Source organism: Ischnura elegans, chromosome 8, assembly GCF_921293095.1.
Source record: "Ischnura elegans chromosome 8, ioIscEleg1.1, whole genome shotgun sequence".
NCBI lineage: Eukaryota > Metazoa > Arthropoda > Insecta > Odonata > Coenagrionidae > Ischnura > Ischnura elegans.
The window spans coordinates 40801333-40821389 of record NC_060253.1 but is presented as its reverse complement, the minus strand read 5'-3'; the positions used below and the strand labels follow the sequence as shown (position 1 = coordinate 40821389).

General features: G+C 38.0%; 1 protein-coding gene across 4 annotated transcripts in view; it reads left to right on the top strand.

Moving 5' to 3' along the window:
* Positions 1–20057, top strand: part of LOC124164198 (segmentation protein cap'n'collar) — a 458815-nt gene that overhangs the window by 428897 nt on the left and 9861 nt on the right. For all 4 annotated transcript variants that reach the window (XM_046541418.1, XM_046541417.1, XM_046541416.1 and 1 more), the window contains 3 exons: positions 18575–18812; positions 19095–19291; positions 19778–20020. In XM_046541418.1, the coding sequence (XP_046397374.1) occupies positions 18575–18812; positions 19095–19291; positions 19778–20020 (678 nt within the window). The remainder of the gene's footprint in view (positions 1–18574; positions 18813–19094; positions 19292–19777; positions 20021–20057) is intronic.

Genomic DNA, 20057 nt, shown 5'->3' with positions numbered 1-20057 from the left:
CATTTGGGTGTTTCAGGTGTTTTCGCGTGGGTTTCAGATTTTGCTATGAATTGAGTCTCTTTTTTGAATGATTGTGGTAAATGGTGTCCTGATAAATGTAAAATAAAATATTAATAACGACGGTTTAGAATTTATTGTCTCTTTTTCCTATATCTAATTTTAGGGGCATATCTGTTTGGAGACATGATTTCGTGTCTCTAGACTGAATTTAACATTTTTTTAAATCACAATTTCAAGGCTTGCAAATTTTATTGACAACTTGAAATGAAGAATAAGAGATTTATTACAAATTCTGAGTGTATACTAGGATTGGCGGTAAATAACTTCATCACTCAGCTACAATTACATCTACGTGTTTTACTTGATTTGAAGCTTAGTTAGCATTCATAATCCCATTTTATCATGATTATGTATAACTTTTTATTATTTGACTTTACGCCGCCGCCACCGAGGCCGGTAACGTTGGATGTTTCATTATGTGAAACGTCCAATATGCATAAATCAAATTAAAACCATCCGCCATGCCCTTCCTTTTTCGCAAGAACCGTAACATGTCCATGAATGCGTGGGACCCAATTGCTTTTTCTTTTATTATCGCCTTAGCGTCTCGATAATTTTGTCCCTATCAGTGATTACCAAAATATTTATCAATGTAATATTTTCGTGGCGAGTCTTTTCTCCATGAATCTTTCCTCGTAGACACTCTGTCGGTAATAATCTGTTGATAGGCCTTGAATTGCATTATAAAGATATTGGCGTGGAAATTTTTCTGTCGTCTTTGTAATCATCATTCTCGCTGTCAGATTTCGTGGAATTATATCGCTTACCTTACTTACCTGGAATTATATCGCTTATATTACTTACATTTCCCCTTTATGATGTGTTTCTCTCACGTATTTTATCAGCGTCATTATTTGTTTTGTCCAAGATTAATGCTTATGACCCACGAATAAGCCCAAAAGCAATTAATGGCTATTCTCAGTACCATAATCATATTCCTGTACATACATGCATACTGCTTTTCAAGCTCTTAAGGTTAAAGAAAGAAAGATAGTCTGGGTAGAATACTGCCTTTAAAAATCAAAGATAAATATCCAAGTTTAGGGCCTGTATCACCTTGAAAAAGTATCTCGGCAAATAGGAGTAAAATATTTAATCTCATATACATTGGCATACTTAAACGTTCCACATCTTCCCCCCACATGTTATTCAGAAAACAGGCTAGGCAATATTTTATCTTTCTCGTTCGTTTTCTATTGTTCAGATATTATGTCAATAATTTCTAGCATCGTAACTCTCGTCACCGATTGGCTTCCAAAAATATCAACTTCATCATTTCACTGCAAAAAGCGGGAGCATGGTAAGCCAGTCGATATAGCATTGGGCTACTGATTGGAGGGTCTTAGGTTCAAATCTCGCGCGAAGCGTTCGGACAATTCCAAATATACTCAAAGGCGAGGTGGCCCGGGGAAAGGAAGTCCCTAATCATTGTTTGGTATGAGAAGCTGAAGAGCTCTATCCTCGCATGTTCAGATGTTCCTTCATTTGGGATGACTGTGTGATTTCATCCTTGATATCCTTGTATCGAATGTGTTATTCGGACTTCAGGTCAGACTTGGTTTCTTCTTCAATTTTCTAGGTTGTCATTCTAGCGGTAAATAGTGTAACCAGGTGGAGGCTAATTATGGCTTTCATTTCAACTAATGATATTAAACTTGATAAATGGTGGGAATCAATCAACTCTATCTTTCGTCATTTATGTCAACCCTTGGAATCCCGGTTTTCACTGGTTTAAACGGCTTTTTTTTAATGATGCATGTTATATGCGATATCAAAAGACGTATGAAAATTATGCAAAAATTTTGCGAAAATCCTAATGGGAAAAAATCGCAATTTTTTTCTATTTTTATTTACAATTAATCTATTGCCATTTTTTTTATTTCTACTTCAATATTTTATCTTCAGAGGGAAAATTCACTGCTGTTGTGAATTTTTTAAACGAAGAGTTACTGTGTTTTTCCTTAGTGTGGCTACAAAAGGATTTTTTTATTCGGGCCTTGTTTTATTTTGCAAAAAATTATAATTATCAATGCCAGGGAATCAAAAGTCTATTCTGAAGCTGCCATAAATGACGTCGCCCGCTATAAATTTTCAACTCTCAAAGTTCTTGGTAACGAAGCTCTGCATAAAGGCATATGTCATTGTGTATTATCTGTGTTACTGTTATCAGCTGAAAACTATTCATGGAAGCATTCTGAGATGAAAGTGGCCTTATTAGATCCTGCTGGTATTATAAAGTGTTGTCGTGAATTTCAAGGGCCTATCTCACCCATATGGCACTTCGAGTATCTGGAAATAACTGGTTTCGGATTACTTCTCGACGCTGATGGCGGATATTATTTTTCTTTTATATGCAGTGCTTGGGTTCAGTTATCTTTATCGCGAAAAGTCTTATGGTCTTTAACGTGTCATTAACTCATGAGGATTTGACCAATTTTGTCTCGTCCCGCGATTTATTTTACTTTAATCGACTCATTGAAGTTAGTGAGTGTCATAAATTGCTTTTTTTTCTTTTCTTAGGCCCATTAATCCTTCTACTCGCTACATGCAGTCACGTATTCGTTTCTTTGTGTTATTTATATGTAATATATGTATTATTATCAGTAACATTATATTATTACTGTCCCATTGCCGTGCTATCGCCGAAACCGACCATTCTTATATAAATCATGATGCTTGAAGTCTTTGCCAGTGCCTTTATGGCACGATGATTTTTTTTACATTCCACTTTTAGGTTACAGTTATAGTTATTAGCTAAATTTTCATATATTTGTGATTATGCTTCGATATCGACCCTTAATACTAGAAGTTGTTGTCATTTATCTCCTGAATTGTGAGTTTTTTACCCTGGAACTTACTTCAATCACTATGCTCGACCTGAATTCACCATATTTTTTGGACGATTGGTTTTGTCTACATGATATGTGGCTCGCATTGCTTCTATTGAAGATGAAGTGTGAAATTGTGCATATTATGTTTTTCTTCACGCTCATATCTCACATAGATGAGTCATTGAATGATTCATTATTTCGAACTAGGCTCTTGCGGCATTATATCTTTTCGAAATCGCTTTAAGTTCCAAAAGTTTTCCAAAAACTTATTTATTTATTCTTTCTCTCAATTTTCTTCCATATTTATTCTTCGCATAATTTTAAAATGAAAAATCGTGAAAGTTGCCGCCCACTTTTCATGAGTTAATGACGTCATTAGAGTTCCTAGTATTTTACTCTTTCTGGGAGAATCCCACATTTAGGGTGTGAATATTTCTCAATAATGAATACTATAAGGAACCGCGTTGGCCCGATTGCGATACGAAGAAGCGGTGATCTTATCGGCATGAGTTCGTGATGTCATCAACTTATATGCAAAAGAGTTAACGCCATCGATATGTAGCTGCAATTAATCTGAGAAGTGGGCGACGAATCGAGAAACGGAAATATACGGATATCTGTACTTTTTTACCCTCTATCAATATCCCCATAAAACAGCGAATGAGCCCATTACGCTGGTTGAAAGTTACCGTCGTAAATACCTGGTTTTGTATACTAAGCATTAATGTGGAATTGAATGTATACCATTAACGTTATAAAGAACTTAATGGTCGAATATTTTTGCTCACTCTGAACCGTGATAGTAAGTTATTCTCACTAGTTCGTTGGTGTTATCGCAATAGGGTAGTTTCCTTCATCAAAGAAAACGATAGGCATTGATTGCGATTCGTTGCCCACCATTAGTGTATTCATAATACACAAATTATTTGGTTTTTGAAATACCGGTTTAGACGAATGGCAAGGGTCAAATTTTATCCTCATTTGAAAAAGGCCAGATTGGCGCCCATGCGATTCCGCTCCGCGTGACGTCACAGGGACCTAGTTTCTACACGAGAGGATAGGAGTTATACATCGTCTGAGGTTACCAATGCATGCATGAGGCACAGAGCTCAGGGAAACATGTCTTAATAATCACCTATTAAAACTGGCTAAGGTCGGAAAGTTTTCTTCGCTTGATAAGGTATTAATAAACCTTTTTTAAGCCATGCGATACCAGACAGGAAGGTACTCAGCTATCCGCTAGCATCCTGCGTCCTATCAGCGCTCAGAGCCTCGATCAAGGTCACTTCACAAGGAGAGAGGGGGAACCAGAAATGCGGCGCACGGACTTTCCTACTTACGCGTCGCGTTTTTGCGCGCTTGAAATTTTTCACTTTTCATTTAATCGCGAAAAATAGATATCGTCATTTAAAAATCTAAAAGCGCGAAATACGTACTCCAGGAGTAATAATCTTTCGATTTAGGCAATAAAAAAATAATAGGAAACCACCCTATTAACATCAGGAACTTCCTCCATTGAAAACTGTTTACCTTCACTTCACTGTAGACATCTCTTTAGTGAGAGAAAATTGATTACACGCAGTTTGAAAACATTTAAGACCGTTGATCAGATTGCGTCAGTTACACAACCTGTGAATAAATTGTGATAAAGCGAAGGTTGTCGTCATGCGCCGATGTGATCTCATGGCTGACTGGCTAAAGCGGTACATAACTGTATTATGCTTAGCTGTGTGATAATTCGGTTTATCCTTATAAAAAAAAACTTCGGTAACTTCGACGAAAATTGTGTTGGTCTTTGTGGAAGTGAACCATTAATTTTTATTCTTGACGAGTCTTGCGGTTCTAATTATCCACTTACCGCAATCGGTTTCTGTTCAGTTTGATGTTATTTGTCAGCACTGATCAGTAAAATTTGGAATAACCAGCTCCATGCGATACGTATACCGTCGAGTTGTCTACGCACAGGACCTCATAATTATATGGGATGTCAAAAAGATGAACCTGATATATTAAGCAATAATGCATATTAACACTTTTTATCAATATTATATTATCGTGCAATAGTTACTAATGCTGAAGCATTTTACGAACCGTTCGATATGAGCTTGTTTTAGGACTGCTCTAATTTGAATGAACACTTACCAGGATCCGTGGTATTAAAAGTCTGGCGGAAGAGTTCTCGGGTTTCCAGCCGGGTCCAAGGGTTTTTCTGCACTGACGTTTCGAAGGCTAAGGGCCGATTTCACCAACGCCGATCAACGCTTGATCTTGGATCAACCGTACAAATAATCTCAAATCACGCTGATTGAGTTTCACCAACGACAATCAGCGCTAATCGGGGATCAACATCCTTGATCAAGTTGATCGTGGATTTTCTTTGATCAAGCCATGATCAACCAAGATGGCCGACGTATTGTCATCATCTGACGAGGATTTTGATATAATTATAGGTTATTTCAACTTACGTGCACACCACAGGTCTTTGGAAGTAAATGCGTATGATATATACGAAGAATAAGGAGTTTAAAAATGAAATTTAGATTATCCAAACCTGCCGTTGATTTCGTCCTAGAGCGTATTCATAACAGGACAAAGGAAACAGAAGGAATCATCCATATCACCCGTGGAACAGCTTTTAATAGCTCCGAGATTCTACGTAACGGAAAGCCTGCAGTTAAATTGAGTGGCTTGAACACACGGTATTTAAATTTAGCGGGTTTTCAACATGAGAGTAACGAATATCGAAACGCTGAGTTTGACGTTGTTTATGAAGACACCGGTATGTTGTTGGAAGATATTCCTACTGTTGTTCTTGTTTCGTTGATGGTTTTGTATTTACATCATACGTTTTATTATAACTGCTATGTGTGTGGTAATAGTATATAATATAAAGTATACTTCCATGGAATCAAATGGTAGTTCAATCGGTCAGTAGTTGCGAAGGTTTGTAACGTTAAATTTCAAGTTGTTTGTTTGAAGGATATTATCTTGAGGAAAGAAATTTACTATATTAGCTAGTATTAATATCAGTGCTGCTGTTAGAGTAAATAGCATGTAGAATTATACTGTTTGTATGACAATAGTCGCGTCAAGTTTCCACTTAAGTACATAAGTTAACCTCGATTTCAAGATAAGCATTTTGGTACCTCAGCTTACATAAGGAGTTCACTTTTAAATTTTAGTTTCATGTATGTAAATCAAGTGTAATGGTCATACAAATCAAAACCATTGAAAAGGTAATTTCAAAATTATGTGTACCTTAACCTTCGCTTGATCGATGTTGGCCTTTCGGTGATGTTGGAGATGACACATGTTAATTAGAAATTTAATTAGTGAACTTAATATAACCTTTAGTGGTTATTTTAACTGTGGCAAATATGAAAATAGTTCACGATTTTTAAGGTAACCGAAGATAATGGTATTGCAGTATGTTTATACTATATTGTGGTACTACAAATTCTGGGTAGATTTTATTAATTAATGGTCAAGAGATAAGAAGTAATGAACGATGTAGTCTTACTCATTATACACGGTCAGGTGTCAGTCATATTCATCTAGGTGATGTACTTAGATAACACTGCTGCACAGGATTTGGAGCAAACTGGTAATAGTGTTTTTTTAATTGTATCCTAAAGATGATTAATGTATAGTAGTGCACTTTAAAATATCTTACTTAATGAAGGTGATGTAGGTGAGGGGGTCACATAACCCACAATGTTATGTAAAAGTTAGATAAATGGCTAATCATAAACCAGTGAAGGAATCCTATTAATTTTCCTAACTACCAATTGAATACTCAGCTTAGTAATGAATACATTAAGGTGTAAAATCATGGCATCGACAATTTAATTGCATACATTACATTTGCAGCTGTGGTATTAATAAGATATTGGAATGCAAATTAGAGATTTTAAACCATAATCTTAAATGAAGTATATTATGTATCAATGACATTAAATTGTTTTTTAGTAATGTCTACTGCTGTTGGATGTATATCACAATTTATTTTACATGAGTTCTTGGGCATGATGATTTTGTCGCTCCTAGTATAAGGAAGTGATAAATAGGTGTCAGTGTGTGATGTGAGGTAAGATCGTGGGTGCAAATTCATGAATTGTGTTAATATAAAACTGTTGTTTAACTGTAGCATGTGATGGTTCACAACAATTTAGATATGGGAAGTATAAATTTTAACACGCTACATTGTTCACACATCAATTATAGCTTGATATATACTACAGCTTTGTTAGTATAATAAAATATACTTGATTAGTTTATTTTGTTGTGTCATTATTGTTATCATTCTATCATAACCATCCTCTGTATGCATGTTCGGAAATTAAGTTAAGGATTATCTTTTAAAATAAAAGCATGAAAGTGGAGCAATCTCTTTCTTTATTTGGTCTACAATCCTAACATGTTATCATTATAAAATACAAGTGAATAAAATAAAAATAAAAAATTGTTGTTGGAATTTGTTGATGCTAGGACCTTTGTAATGCTAGTATGAGTTGATTAGTGTTAGGCATGGAAATAATTATGTACACCTAAAAGTGTAGCTCATCACATAGCTAGTAGCTAGACTGTTATTAAAATGAATAATACAGATTATTGCAATTATGTATTGCGATAGACTTCTCACTAAACAATAATAAGATACCAAATGTAGCTGGTAGGTCAGTTGCTAGTTCCCTAGGGAGCACCTGATTTAGGCGATTGAAATTCTTACCAACCTTTTATATACATATTTATAAATTCTTCTTGGCAATATAATATCCTTCAGATCTATTTTTCATCATAATTCAATGGTGGTGGGAATAATTCAATGATAGCAGTGGTTACCAATTGACTCTTGATATTTATGTTGAAAATAAATTTTGAAATTTCTAAATGCATTGCTCCAGTATATCTTAAAATGCAGTCTTGATTGTGTCTCATTAAAGTATTTTACAGGGCATTGTAAATAACCTAACAAACTATGGTCTGAATGAGGTTAATTGACTTTTTTTATTTTCACATTGAGGTTTATTTTATGTAGCTGACAGTCATTTAACCTGCCTCAAGTTGCAATATACATTTATGTAATTAGGTAAGAGGAAGCTATGAAGCTCCTGAGATTTAAAAGTTTTTGCAGATACATAGTAATTGGTGAACTACTTAGAGTTAGTAAATCAAGCAGTCTAATTTAAAGGTCCCATTTTGCAATGCAAAGCTGTACCAAGAATTCATACAATTTCCTAGTGGAAGAAAGGAATTTGTGAGAATGGAAGAAGAATTTTTTGGGATTGCTGGATTCCCAGGCATCATTGGGGCAATAGACTGCATGCATATCCCAACAACTTCATCTGGAGGAAAAAAATGTTGGAGAATTATTTGGAAATAAGAAGTCCTAATTTTCTATCAATGTCCAGGCAGTTTGCTCCCCTACACTATAATTGACTAATTTGGTGGCTTGGGTCTGTTCACAATAGCACTATTTTCAAAATTTTTCATTTGAGGGCTAAAGTGTAAAGTGCAGAGATACCAGATGATTATTTATAAGGTGATAGCGGTTATCCCTTCAGGCCATACCTCCTTGTTACACCCTGTAAACAGAGGAGAGAGGAAGTACAACCTTGCTCATGAGCAAAGCCTAAACCCATTTGAATGTTGTTTTGGGCAAGGACGTACCCAGTATCAAAACTATGGGGGGGGGGGGCAAGCCATGGTTGTTCAAGTTGTAGGTAAGATTTAAGCATGGAAAAGGTGAATAAAATTAACATTTTAAGGAAACTGTAACAACTCTTTATTAATTTTTAAAATTATTAGCTTGAAAAAATATTATTTTCCAAAAAGACATTTTTGATTTTTGCTTCTAAGGGGGGGCAGCTGCCCCCTCGCTGGGTATGCCCATAGTTTTAGGGTATTGAAACAGAGGTTTCCTTCCCTCTCCATTGGACTAAGAATGAAAAAAATACATATTTCCTCATCATTGTGACTACTGGGGTTTTACGCAAAATTTCAATTATATTCAAAGAGAAGGTACTCATTCAAGGGTCTCATTCAAGATGCCGATGTGAATCTTCATCAACTCATGGGAGAGGTATCCACAGGAGCAGCTGTTTGACTAGCCTTAATTAATGGCATACTTTTATGAGTTTTTTTTAAATAAATTCTTCTTTCATGATAACCATAGCATGGTTCCTCATGGTAAATGGTTTTCTCTCATTTTTACATTTTTCCTGAGCATAAAAAATTAAATGGTAAATGTCATCTATTTTAAAAATTCAATAGCATTTTAAACCTGCAGATAAATTACAGAAATAATTTTTTACCTCAATTCACGGATAGTATAACTTGGAATTTAGATTTGATGACATTAATAGGATAAAAAAACCTAGGATTTGAGAAATATTATTTATTTATTTTCCTTCACTTTGGCTAGGGCAGCCTATTTTATCTCAATTTATATTTTTCTATTTTCCAAAGCTAGTACATTATTTTTCAGTTTATTATATTACGCTTATGCTTTCCATGCTTTCTTCTTCTCATTGCATGTACAAATTAGAATCTGTTCTTTTGTTCCATATAATATTTGAATGAGTTTCTACGAGATGAGATTCCTCCAACTCAGAGAAATTATTCGCTTTCGCTGTTTTCTAAACTCGAAAGTCGCGGTTTTCACGTTGGCAATAGCAAATGCCGTTGTAATGCGCTGTAGACAGCCAATAGGAAAGCTACTTACAAATCTATGAGAATTATAATGCTACGCGATTGCCGATCAAGTGATTTTGATTGTTGATCAAGGATCAGACGTTGGTGAAACGGACGCGAGACTTGATCTCGGATCAGGGAATTGATGCCGATCAACTGATCGCCGATCAAAGAGAGGTTGGTGAAATCGGCCCTAAGTCTGCCATCGTCTTCATGGTGAATTCACCAGAGAACTCTTCCTCCAGTCTATTCGCCGGGAAAACCTTAGATCCTTCATATGGTATTAAAAGCTGCAAGATGATGGATTAAAAGCTCTTTGATCACACCACGGGAGTTAATTTTCGATTACTGTTATTAATAACACATTTTCAAGCCGATACTCGCTTGGATACTGCTTTCGGTTGGGGATTCCCACGTTTTATATATTTTTGGTTCTGGAACATCTGGTGACGTACTTCACCAGCTTTCTTCTAAAAGAAAACTTTTTTTTTAATCAGGCATTTCCTCTTCATTAGGGATGGACCTGTATCGCAGATTGTCCAGTGGCCTTACATGTGTATTATATGATAAGACTTTATAGTTGGCTTTGCCACATCATTTGAGTAACTGTGTTCGTTCCTAGCATCGTAAAGATCGAAGGGGTCAAAGAGTAGCGGGCTAGAATTTGCAAAATCGCAAGAGTAATGATGTAAGCTTTTGCTGCGGAATCACGCGTTTTGCAAAATGTTTTATTTCGTGTTTACATTGTGCAATGCAATCTGATGTTGAAACCTTGGCAGTTTGATAGTGGGGTATTTCACTCAAGCCTAAAATCGCAATTAGCTAAAAGAATTCGGGAGATGTAAATGGCTGATAAGTTGCTGCGAAAGAAAAAAACCTGTCTCATTCAGCCTTTCTCTCTAAGTTTAAATTTAATTAATCAGCCACTTTTCATGATTAAAGCTTTCGCGGCTCTTGAGGATTAAAAAGTGTCCTTACTGCGCCCACCTTTCCCACTTGGAATAAAAGTCAGCAGCGCCAAAACACCACCACCATTCCCTTGAAGAAGTGGCCAGTAGTCAGTCACGAAACGTCGGGGCAATTCCGATATACCACGTGGCATACACCCGAATATCATAATTTAATCACTTTTCATGAGTTGGTGAATTCACTACAGTTTTGGTTCATTAACACGATTAGGAAGAATTTCACTGTGGGAGAAATTTTCCAACAAGAGCGTGAACTGTAGCAAACGACAAGGATACGACTTAGACCCGAAATATAAATTCATTAAGTAATGCGATAGAAAGAAGGGAAACATTTTACGTGACGAAAAAAATCCTAATCAGCCATTGTTGTAAATAAGAAAATACGAAAGTTGCCGCCCTTTTTTCAAGAGTTTATGACGTCAATATTAGAATCATATTTTATGTACTCGTTCAGGCTGAAACTTTCACTGGAGGAAGGAATCACTCAAAAGAGTGTAAACAACAACCAAGCAAGCCAGCATCTCATATGTATGATCAAGGAGTAGTTGAGACACCGGCATGAGTCCGTGACATCATCAACTTCAGTTTAAAATTAAAGAAGAACGGGAGAGTCGACTCCCTTTTTTATGAGATAATGATGTCATTAGAGCTCTAATTCATGCACTCTTTCTGGGTGATCTTTCCATTCCGATAATGAATCGCTCATATACGTGGAGTTGCTGAGGAGAAGTAAAACGCTCACCATGAGCTCATGACGTAATTTACTTACAGCGAAAGGGTTTTTGAGACCGTCGATTTTTTGCTGCATAGCCCGAAAAGTAGGCGATGGACCGAAAAACGGAAATATTATTAGTATCTTTATTTTTTATCTCAATCGTTAGCAAAAAATATTCGTTGACGTTCCCATTCCCGCGGAGAATGGTAGTTGTCTAAAGTTGTAATGTAAGTATTGAGGAAATTCATTGTCCATTTCTTGTTTCGAGCGTGAACGTGTGGTGTTAGTGGAGACAGATTACGGTTTTCATGACGTCTTCGCGTGGACTCCGTGTGGAATTCGAAAACCCTCTCAACTTTTTTACCATTATCATACAGTTTTGACTGCAGTTAAGTACCGCTCGCATGATCGACTTGCGTTCACAGTCATTTATCACTTTTACACCTGCTCAAAAACTGACGAGAAATTCTCGCGATAAGATCCCGCTGGTCTCCTTTTCCTGTACGTTTGATCAGCGGAAAACTTCTTGCATACAGGTTGAAACTACGAGTCGTGTTAAACGTAAGTTATATCATTCAACTCAACGGTCGAAGTTCGGAGTTCCTAATCCGCTCACTTAATAAAGCAGTGGAGGAATTACATTATAAGAGCGGGTTAAATAACGTTAATTAACTTCAACTCGAATTAGAACAAAATAAATTTACATACCCATGCGAATTTTAAATTTATTCACCGTATTTTAACTGCGTTAATAATTCTGGTATTTAATGTGAAGTTGCTATTAATGTAGTCTGAAGTCTGCGAAATAATTAACAGGCGAGGTATTTGGTCCCTCACGAGTATCAAGTAGTATTAAGGGTCATTAGCTTGGTATTGATGGGTCGGTAGTCCGACTAACTTGGTCTTGACTCTTTGGTGGTAATTTCCTAACCAGAGGAACGGTTGTGCAGAATCGCCTTTTTGGTTATGTCCCTCATTTTTGTGTAGCACAATGTTGAAAGTTCTCAGTCGAAGCATTTGATTTGTGTATTCGCTTCGTTACTTTAATTAAAGTTAATAAGAACAGTCGCCTTTGGTAAGATCCGTCTTTTAAAAACTTTGAGATGGTGCAATCGCTTCTAACCAATCAAAATACCAGTGACACTCATGATTGTGTATATGAAACCGAACAGCGATGATTGCACTATTTAAATAAACTTTCCCATTCTTCCACAAAAGGACAAATTCAACTCACCAGTCATATCAACGTTTTTTTTTAAATCACCCTGAGTTGCTGTTATTTTGAGTTTTTTTGGAGCATGAAATGGCCCGTGCTCAATCTCATGAAACTGCTCTGGTTCTCCTTATGTATTAATTAGTATCTCAAACATATCTGCTCTCTTGCCTCGCATCTCCCTTGATTATCGCAAAAATGAAAAAATCAACCTCATTCCATTTTCCATCTGCGTCATATTTCCGCACATTTGAGGTTATTGGGAACTTTGATTAGATAACTGCAAATGAATGAATAATGAGGAGAGGAGACTTTAAGTATGGGGTGAAGATCGATTTGTGTATAAATTCTTGACCAGTCTGTGTTGAGAGTGTGTCCATATCAAGGTTTCTCGGTTATATAACTTTTTTCTTATACTAATACTAATTAATAATAACTATATTACTACTATCAAGAAGCTTCTATTTCGTCCGCTCTTGAATTATGGAGTGGCATTTCGTATGTTTTGACGCCATAATTGTGTCATTTCCGTGTACAGTAAGTATAAGTAAAGGATAACTAAACAAGAAACCTTGTAATGGAATGTAATACCACAAAATTAAAAATGAGTTGGTAAATTTTGTGTTCATATCGCTTTAAATCATCAATTCCGTGGCTAATCCTAGTTAACAAACAATTTTTTAACAAATTTCGTCAAAAATACCAATAATGGGTGGATTATGGGGATAAAAATGGGTGAGAAATGAGGAGGTTCATAGAAGAATAGGAGAAGAAGGGTCACTGTGGATCTCTGCACACCAAAGAAGAACGCCGTGGATTGGCCACGTAATGCGAAATAGCAATTACGTGGGAAGCATAACGGAAGGGAAAATTGATGGAGAAGTCCCCGGAGGGTGACCAAGGGGCAAGTACCTAGAACATCTCAAGAAGAATATGGGGAAGAAGAGTCTTGGGGAGTTATGATGACTAGTATGGGGAAGGGAGTAATGGCGAGATGCATGCCATTCTTAGCATTGCAATACTATGTATGTAATCATAGGCGGATTTTGGGGTAGGAGCTCGGGGGCACGTGCCCTCCCCCCCTCCGAAACCCTTAAAAAATAGACAAGATTTTTAATACGGTTATCATTACGTCCGTTTTTTATGCATTACGGAACCTCAATCATTTAATTTCGTATTAATAACATTCGTATTAAATTAAGAGAATATTTCGTGCTGTAATTGTTGTATGTTGTTTTTTAATCTCAAATATGAGGAGACCGTTTGTCTGTCAGATCCTTGTGCCCCTCCAGAAAAAAAAATCCTGGATCCGCCCTTGTATGTAATAATAATATCGGTTAGCTGCTCTAATTCTTGCTTATTTCCCCTTGAAAGAGCCGTTCTGTGACGCGAGTGGCTTTATTACCGATTTAAATGAGTGGTGTCAGACAGCACTCATAAGTGGGCGACTTAAGAACCATCTATTGTTGTATTCGTTGGCTTCAGCCTGACTTCTTGATCCTGTGCGCTACGTTCAGTCATTGTCACTCCATTTTTTTGAGTTTGGTTCACCCATTATGTGTTCACCCACTCAACCCCGAGACATATCTAACGTTAAATTTGGTCTGAATTTCATGTTTTCTGATTTAAAAGATTTTAACGAACAACATTAGCGATTTCCGTGAATCGTGTTTCTGTGGGATGCCGTCATCTGTCAGGAAACACTGAGCTTGTTGAAATAACGACATTTCATTCAGCCAAGCGTGAAAAGAAATCAAACGTCAATGTATTTTATACAAGGCGCCAGGACCGTGGACGTTATTCGAACCCACGAATATTACGATCCTCAAAACGACCACTGAATGTGTTGTCATTCACCGCGCATTTAATTTGGTTTACAAAAGTTGCCACTCGCGTCGCTGACTGACAAATTGATCCGAGTTTCACGGGGAGATAAGATATAATTAGGAGTGTCAATCGAAATATACCTTCATGAGTATGTGATTTATTAACTTTATGGATCTTCAATGCTATTCCTCGAAATTACAAATATTATACAGGAAAATAAAATATTGAAAAAAAAAGTGGATCGCATTGCACTCATCACTGCGCCACTGACATTTCGACACCTCCACTGCATAAACGCTCAAAAATCGCCCACCGAATCAAATCCGCTCATCTAGCACTATGAGGGCGATGTAGATGAGCAGATTTGATTCGATAGGCAATTGTTGAGCGTTTATGCAGTGGAGGTATCGATTTTTTTAAACCGACTTAAATGCGACCGAAGTGGCCACAGAAATCAGCCTTCTATGGGATGGAATTGGGCCTCATCTGTGCAGTCCCCATGGTCGAACCGTTCAACAAACGTGTACTCAAGATGCTGCATACAGTCTGGACCGAGAGCATGTCGTAATTTTGCCCGCGGGACGCTGAAAAAGGAAAACATAGTGAGCCAGCAAAAATGAGGAAAATGTGTGTGGGTGGTGGCGAAATTCCATTCCGTTATCGCTCGCGCCCCCTTTCGTACCCAGTTACCTCTTCCCGTCGTCTCGCTCATTCGTCTTATCGTACGCCACGAGTATCTCGGCCATCGAGCGCGTGCGACAGTCAGAGACGACGAGGCATCTTTCCCCCGCCCTGGCATTCCTCACACCGCGCACGCCGGACCCGTCTGCATTTGTCAACGCAATTCGAGCCGGCGATCTCGTGCACGGCGGCGTGGGCACGTTGAGCGTGATTCGCGAAATCACGGGAGGCGCGTTCAGTTAAGACTCATCTTGGCAGTGACTCGAAAATTTCGTGTACCTACGTGAAGTGTCTATTTCGACCGTTCTGAATTTTTTTAATAGCAGTCCATGGTATTTTGGAAGTCCTGGCGTCTAGTTATGTCTTTTTCAAGACCCTAGTGAATGTGGCGAATTAAGTGACTTTTCGTTGCGTTGCCTCCAAGATTTCCTGATGGTGAAACTTCAGCTTTGTTCAATCTAAACTTCTGAAGTGACATTTTGGAGGTCTTTGCGCCATAATTATGTCATTTTCGTGTATGTGACGAACTCAGTGACTGTACGTGGCGTAACCCGTACATAAAGTGTCAAATGTGCCCAATATAAACTTTGCAGTGACATGATTTGACATTTTGAGTTCCCCAGGTTAAATTTATGTCATTCACTTGTTCATACTGCATTGGATCTTAGGACCTGCATTCAGTGGGTTTACGTGGCGTATCCCGAACATTTTTGTGAGCGTAAAGCCTCAGTCAATGTGAATAAAATAAAATATTTGGAAATTTTTCTGTTCCTGACTTGAAAATGACATAATTTTCGTGACTCAAAATCTTCGAAGTCATACCGACTGGTACTCGAGGTGGAAGGCCTTAACAAATGGTGATCGACCCTTAGAACTCTTTTTTCCCTGCATTTAATAGATCGAGTATGTTGTCGTACTACTGGTGTATTTGCAGTGAAAGAAACTGTCGTCTCCCAAAAATCAATATTTGTGGATTCCTCTATCATAAAGGACGAGGATTGTGATCCCAATCCCCGGCGCTTAAGCTATCGTTGTTTGTGCTTCTGATTTAAGAATCATCGGGATTAATGTTCTGAAATTGATGAAAGTCGTCAGGCTACCTAGATTTGAATACTAAAGAGGATAAGACTGCCATAATGTTCTCACCGATATCTCTTCCTGTTTCTACATGAACTGATGATCACCTCTGTGAACGAGATGCAACGATGGAAAACCATGACTGAGCATCCCTAATCCTTTCCACCCAGAATTTGCATGTATCCCACGGTGGTTGGTTGTGATTTGGCGGACGGGGTATAATATTCCCCAATCGGAACAAAGGAGCTATCGATGTCATACGCTGTATCGATTTTTCAACTCCCACTACCAAGGAATAAAAATATCGACAACTCTTGGTTTTTTCTCACCGCGTAGTTTGCTACCGATATACCTGCCATCAAAGAACTGTGCAATTTGCGGACTTTCTTCCGAAATGCTTCGTGAATAGCGCGCTTCCTGAAGTCTATTCTTCTGGGTTGGATTACCTCGAGTTTGCTCCATTGTGGTGTAGAAAGTGGTAATTGGCGCACCTTCAAGGATCCTCCATTGTCCTCACTGATTGCCGACAAAAATGAGGATCATCAGGGGGGAGTATTTGGAGGCCCTGGGGGGGCGGACGTGCGCTCAGCGGCCGCCAGGGGCCTCCGGCGGTTCGGCTCATCTGGCGCTGCAAGAAGGGGGCTGCCGCCTGGAAGAACCCTACACATCGCCTCGCTGCGATGAAGCACGTGGTAAATGGTCGCATTTCCATTCTATTCTCAAATTTTCCTTCCCAGCTTTTGGAAATCGATGATACCATTTGACTTGGGGTTTGGACAAATATGCATGGCTTAGTCATTCAGCGCACTTTTTGGAACCATGGTCGGAAAAAATTAAGGGAGGAATGCCTGTCGCAAAGTTTCTTCACCAACTCAGCAGATCCAATTAGAACAACCAGAAACCCAATAGGGTGGTCCCCAATTTTTTTATTGCCTAAATCGAAAGATTATTACTTCTTGAGTATTTATTTCACGCGTTTAGATTTTTAAATAACGTTGTCTATTTTTCGCGATTAAATGAAAAGTGAACATTTTCAAGCGCGCGAAAACGCGATGGCTAAGTATGAATGCTGGGAAAAGCCCGTGTGACGTCATTCTGGTTCCGGCCAGCGCTTTGTGAAGCCACCTTGGTGCGAGTCTATGAGCGCCGATACGATGCAGGCTGCTAGCAGGTAGCACTTAGCCTAATTAAGGATTATTAATACCCTATCGCTTGTCGCATAGCTACCCACAGGTCGAAATGTATGAAGTGTTGCCTATATTTAGGTTCCGAAGTTATCCACCCATAACTTGAAGAGTATTTTCTAGTAAATACAAGATATATCCATTCGTACTTTGCCTTACACCTTCCACTTCTTTACCAATTTTTATGTTTCAGGAATGTGGCCAAAAGGAAGGTTCTAGGCAGCTTTAATCCCCTCTCCAAGTCATCCCTCATACTTTAGTGACTCCATTTCATTCACTTGCTTTCTTATTTGGATTATATTGGGCATGAATCAAGTGCTAATAGTCTTTGAACATGATGAATAGTGTAATTGTGAGTGAAATCACTTTGTATACTTTATTTTAAGCTTACTTAGAAACTACCACTTTGCTTCAGTGAATATATTCGAGGAAAGGGAATACAAATGGCAGTTTAGAATTAAAATCATCTTAGCCAGTCATTAATGAAAAGGAGAACAGGTTTCAACCTGCGGCATCTTTGGGTCTGAGGGAAGGGTTTGATTCCCGTTCTGCTGTGGGGTTACCAGATGTCTTAAAATATGGGAGAACAGCTGAAATTCAAACCTTGGGCTGACATCTTGTAAGATTTGATAATTAGTTGCTATGTTCCTCTTTTTTTTAATCTTAATTTAATGAGAATTTTATCCTAAAATAAAATTTTATTATCATGTATTTCCTTTATGAAACATCTGGGTGGGAATCAAACCTTTCAGTCGTATCCTAGCCCAGTAATTTATCTCCTGTTCTCTTACCCATTGATGATTGACTATAACAATTGAAAAACCAGTTTTGGAGATATTATTTCTTCTAGCTTTTCCCTAAAGTCTCTAGTATATTTCGTGTACTACACATATTTGTTTTGCAAAATTTTCTAAGTTGATTGACGCGTGTTATATTTAAGTTGTAGGAGTGCAAATTATGCATAAGAATTTCTTGGTGGGTACTCTATAAAAATATCTATAAGCATTCTGGTATTAAATGGGAAGAAATGAGAATTTCAGTATTCCTTGTTCTGGGGGTATCCTGTACATAATATAGTAGTGTAGATTGTACTTGAAATTTTGAAGACATGCGTATAACGGCCATTGGTTGGTTGATCTACATGTTATGAATTAGTGCATGTTATTTATGGGAATTTAAGGCAATTGGCATATGGATTTCCAGTCTTCAGGCATATTCCACTACAGGCTGAACAACTTATAATTGGTGAAACCTATAATGGTGATGGAGTGCATGAATTAATGTTTTTGTAATGTCCTAATTATAATTTTTTCTTTGACCATTAGGGATGTACACGATGCGAATGCTGGAGGGAGCCACTGGAGGGGCAGGAGCAGGAGGTGGCATTGGGCGTGGCAGCATTTCATCTTCCTCCTCGACCGGAGGCCCAGTGGATGAGTCAAGTGATAGTGCTGTGAGCTCCATGGGCTCCGATGGAGGGGAGTGGGCCGAGGTGACCTCCGGCAGAGGACATCAGCATTACCCGGTGACCCCATTGGGTCAGAGCGAGTGCCATGGAGGAGGGTGAGGAGCATTTAACTGTTCTCTCCAAAGAAAACGTTCTGTAACAGTAATGGTACAAGTTCCTCAGGGAAAATAACTTTATCTTAGAGAAATAATTAATTTTCAACAAATTTTTACTATTTTTTATTTCATTAATTTATTAAAAAATCCAATTCATTGAGAAAAAAAGCCCTAATTAAGGTATATAAATATACCGAGATGTTGGCAAACCATTAGCGTTGTACTGAATGGTGGACGTTTCTATTAACAACTATTTTCTTTTGTTCCTATGTAACGCTTCAGGAAGTTTAGGTCGTATGAGTTTGGCTTCACTCCATCAGTCTTACCTGGAGGTCCACATGGCCTTTCTGGAGGCGATATGCACAGTCGTCGTGGTAGTCGTCATGATCCATCACACCTTGGTGCTGGCCTCTCTGATGGACCTCCTGTTGCTCAGAAGAAACACCACATGTTTGCCAGGAGATATTTCCAAGAGCAAGGTAAATATGTATATTTTAAATCTTGAGGAGTATGAAGTGTAATATTAGTAATAATATTTATTGTTCTGTTTTCCAAGAGAATTTGAATGTGATGAGGAAAAACAAATAGCAGCAAAAAAAGTATTTAATGCAAAGGACTTCAAAATTTGTTTTATCAATGTCAAATTTATTTATTAATTATAATTATTTATTAATTATCTGTTATTGCTGTGGTTTCTCAACAACCTCCCTAACTTTTCCTCATGGAGCAAATGACCTCAGCTATCAATCACTTCCTCAAAATGTATCGTACTATACCAATATTGTACCTTACAGCCTTTGCAAGCTAAGTAAACGACATTAATTGTGGGGCTACCAGACATAAAAACCTGTTTTCAGTATCTGGCTTGTATATATATCAAAACTTTAAATTATTGCAGCTGTATCGATCAAAATTTTTTTTAGTGATTAGTCTAATTTTGTATTTTTTTTATTTTTTTTTGACAGGCCCTCAACCATCTTCACCAGAATCTGGTATATCTGGTGGTCCACCTATGCGGTCCAATTCGCCTGCTGGGGGCGCTCTGGCTCCGCAGTCATCTGGAAAGTATGCATTTGGAGAGACAGCTGGGGCTGCAAGTCCCGATTTTCCGTCTGGAGGTGCTGGTGCCCTCAACTCTCCCTCGCACCCAGGCCTCCGACACGCTCGTGCTCCTAACCATGGGGACCCAGGCCATGGACCTAGGCCAAGTGAGTCGACAGCTTCTGTCTCATACTGCATTACAGA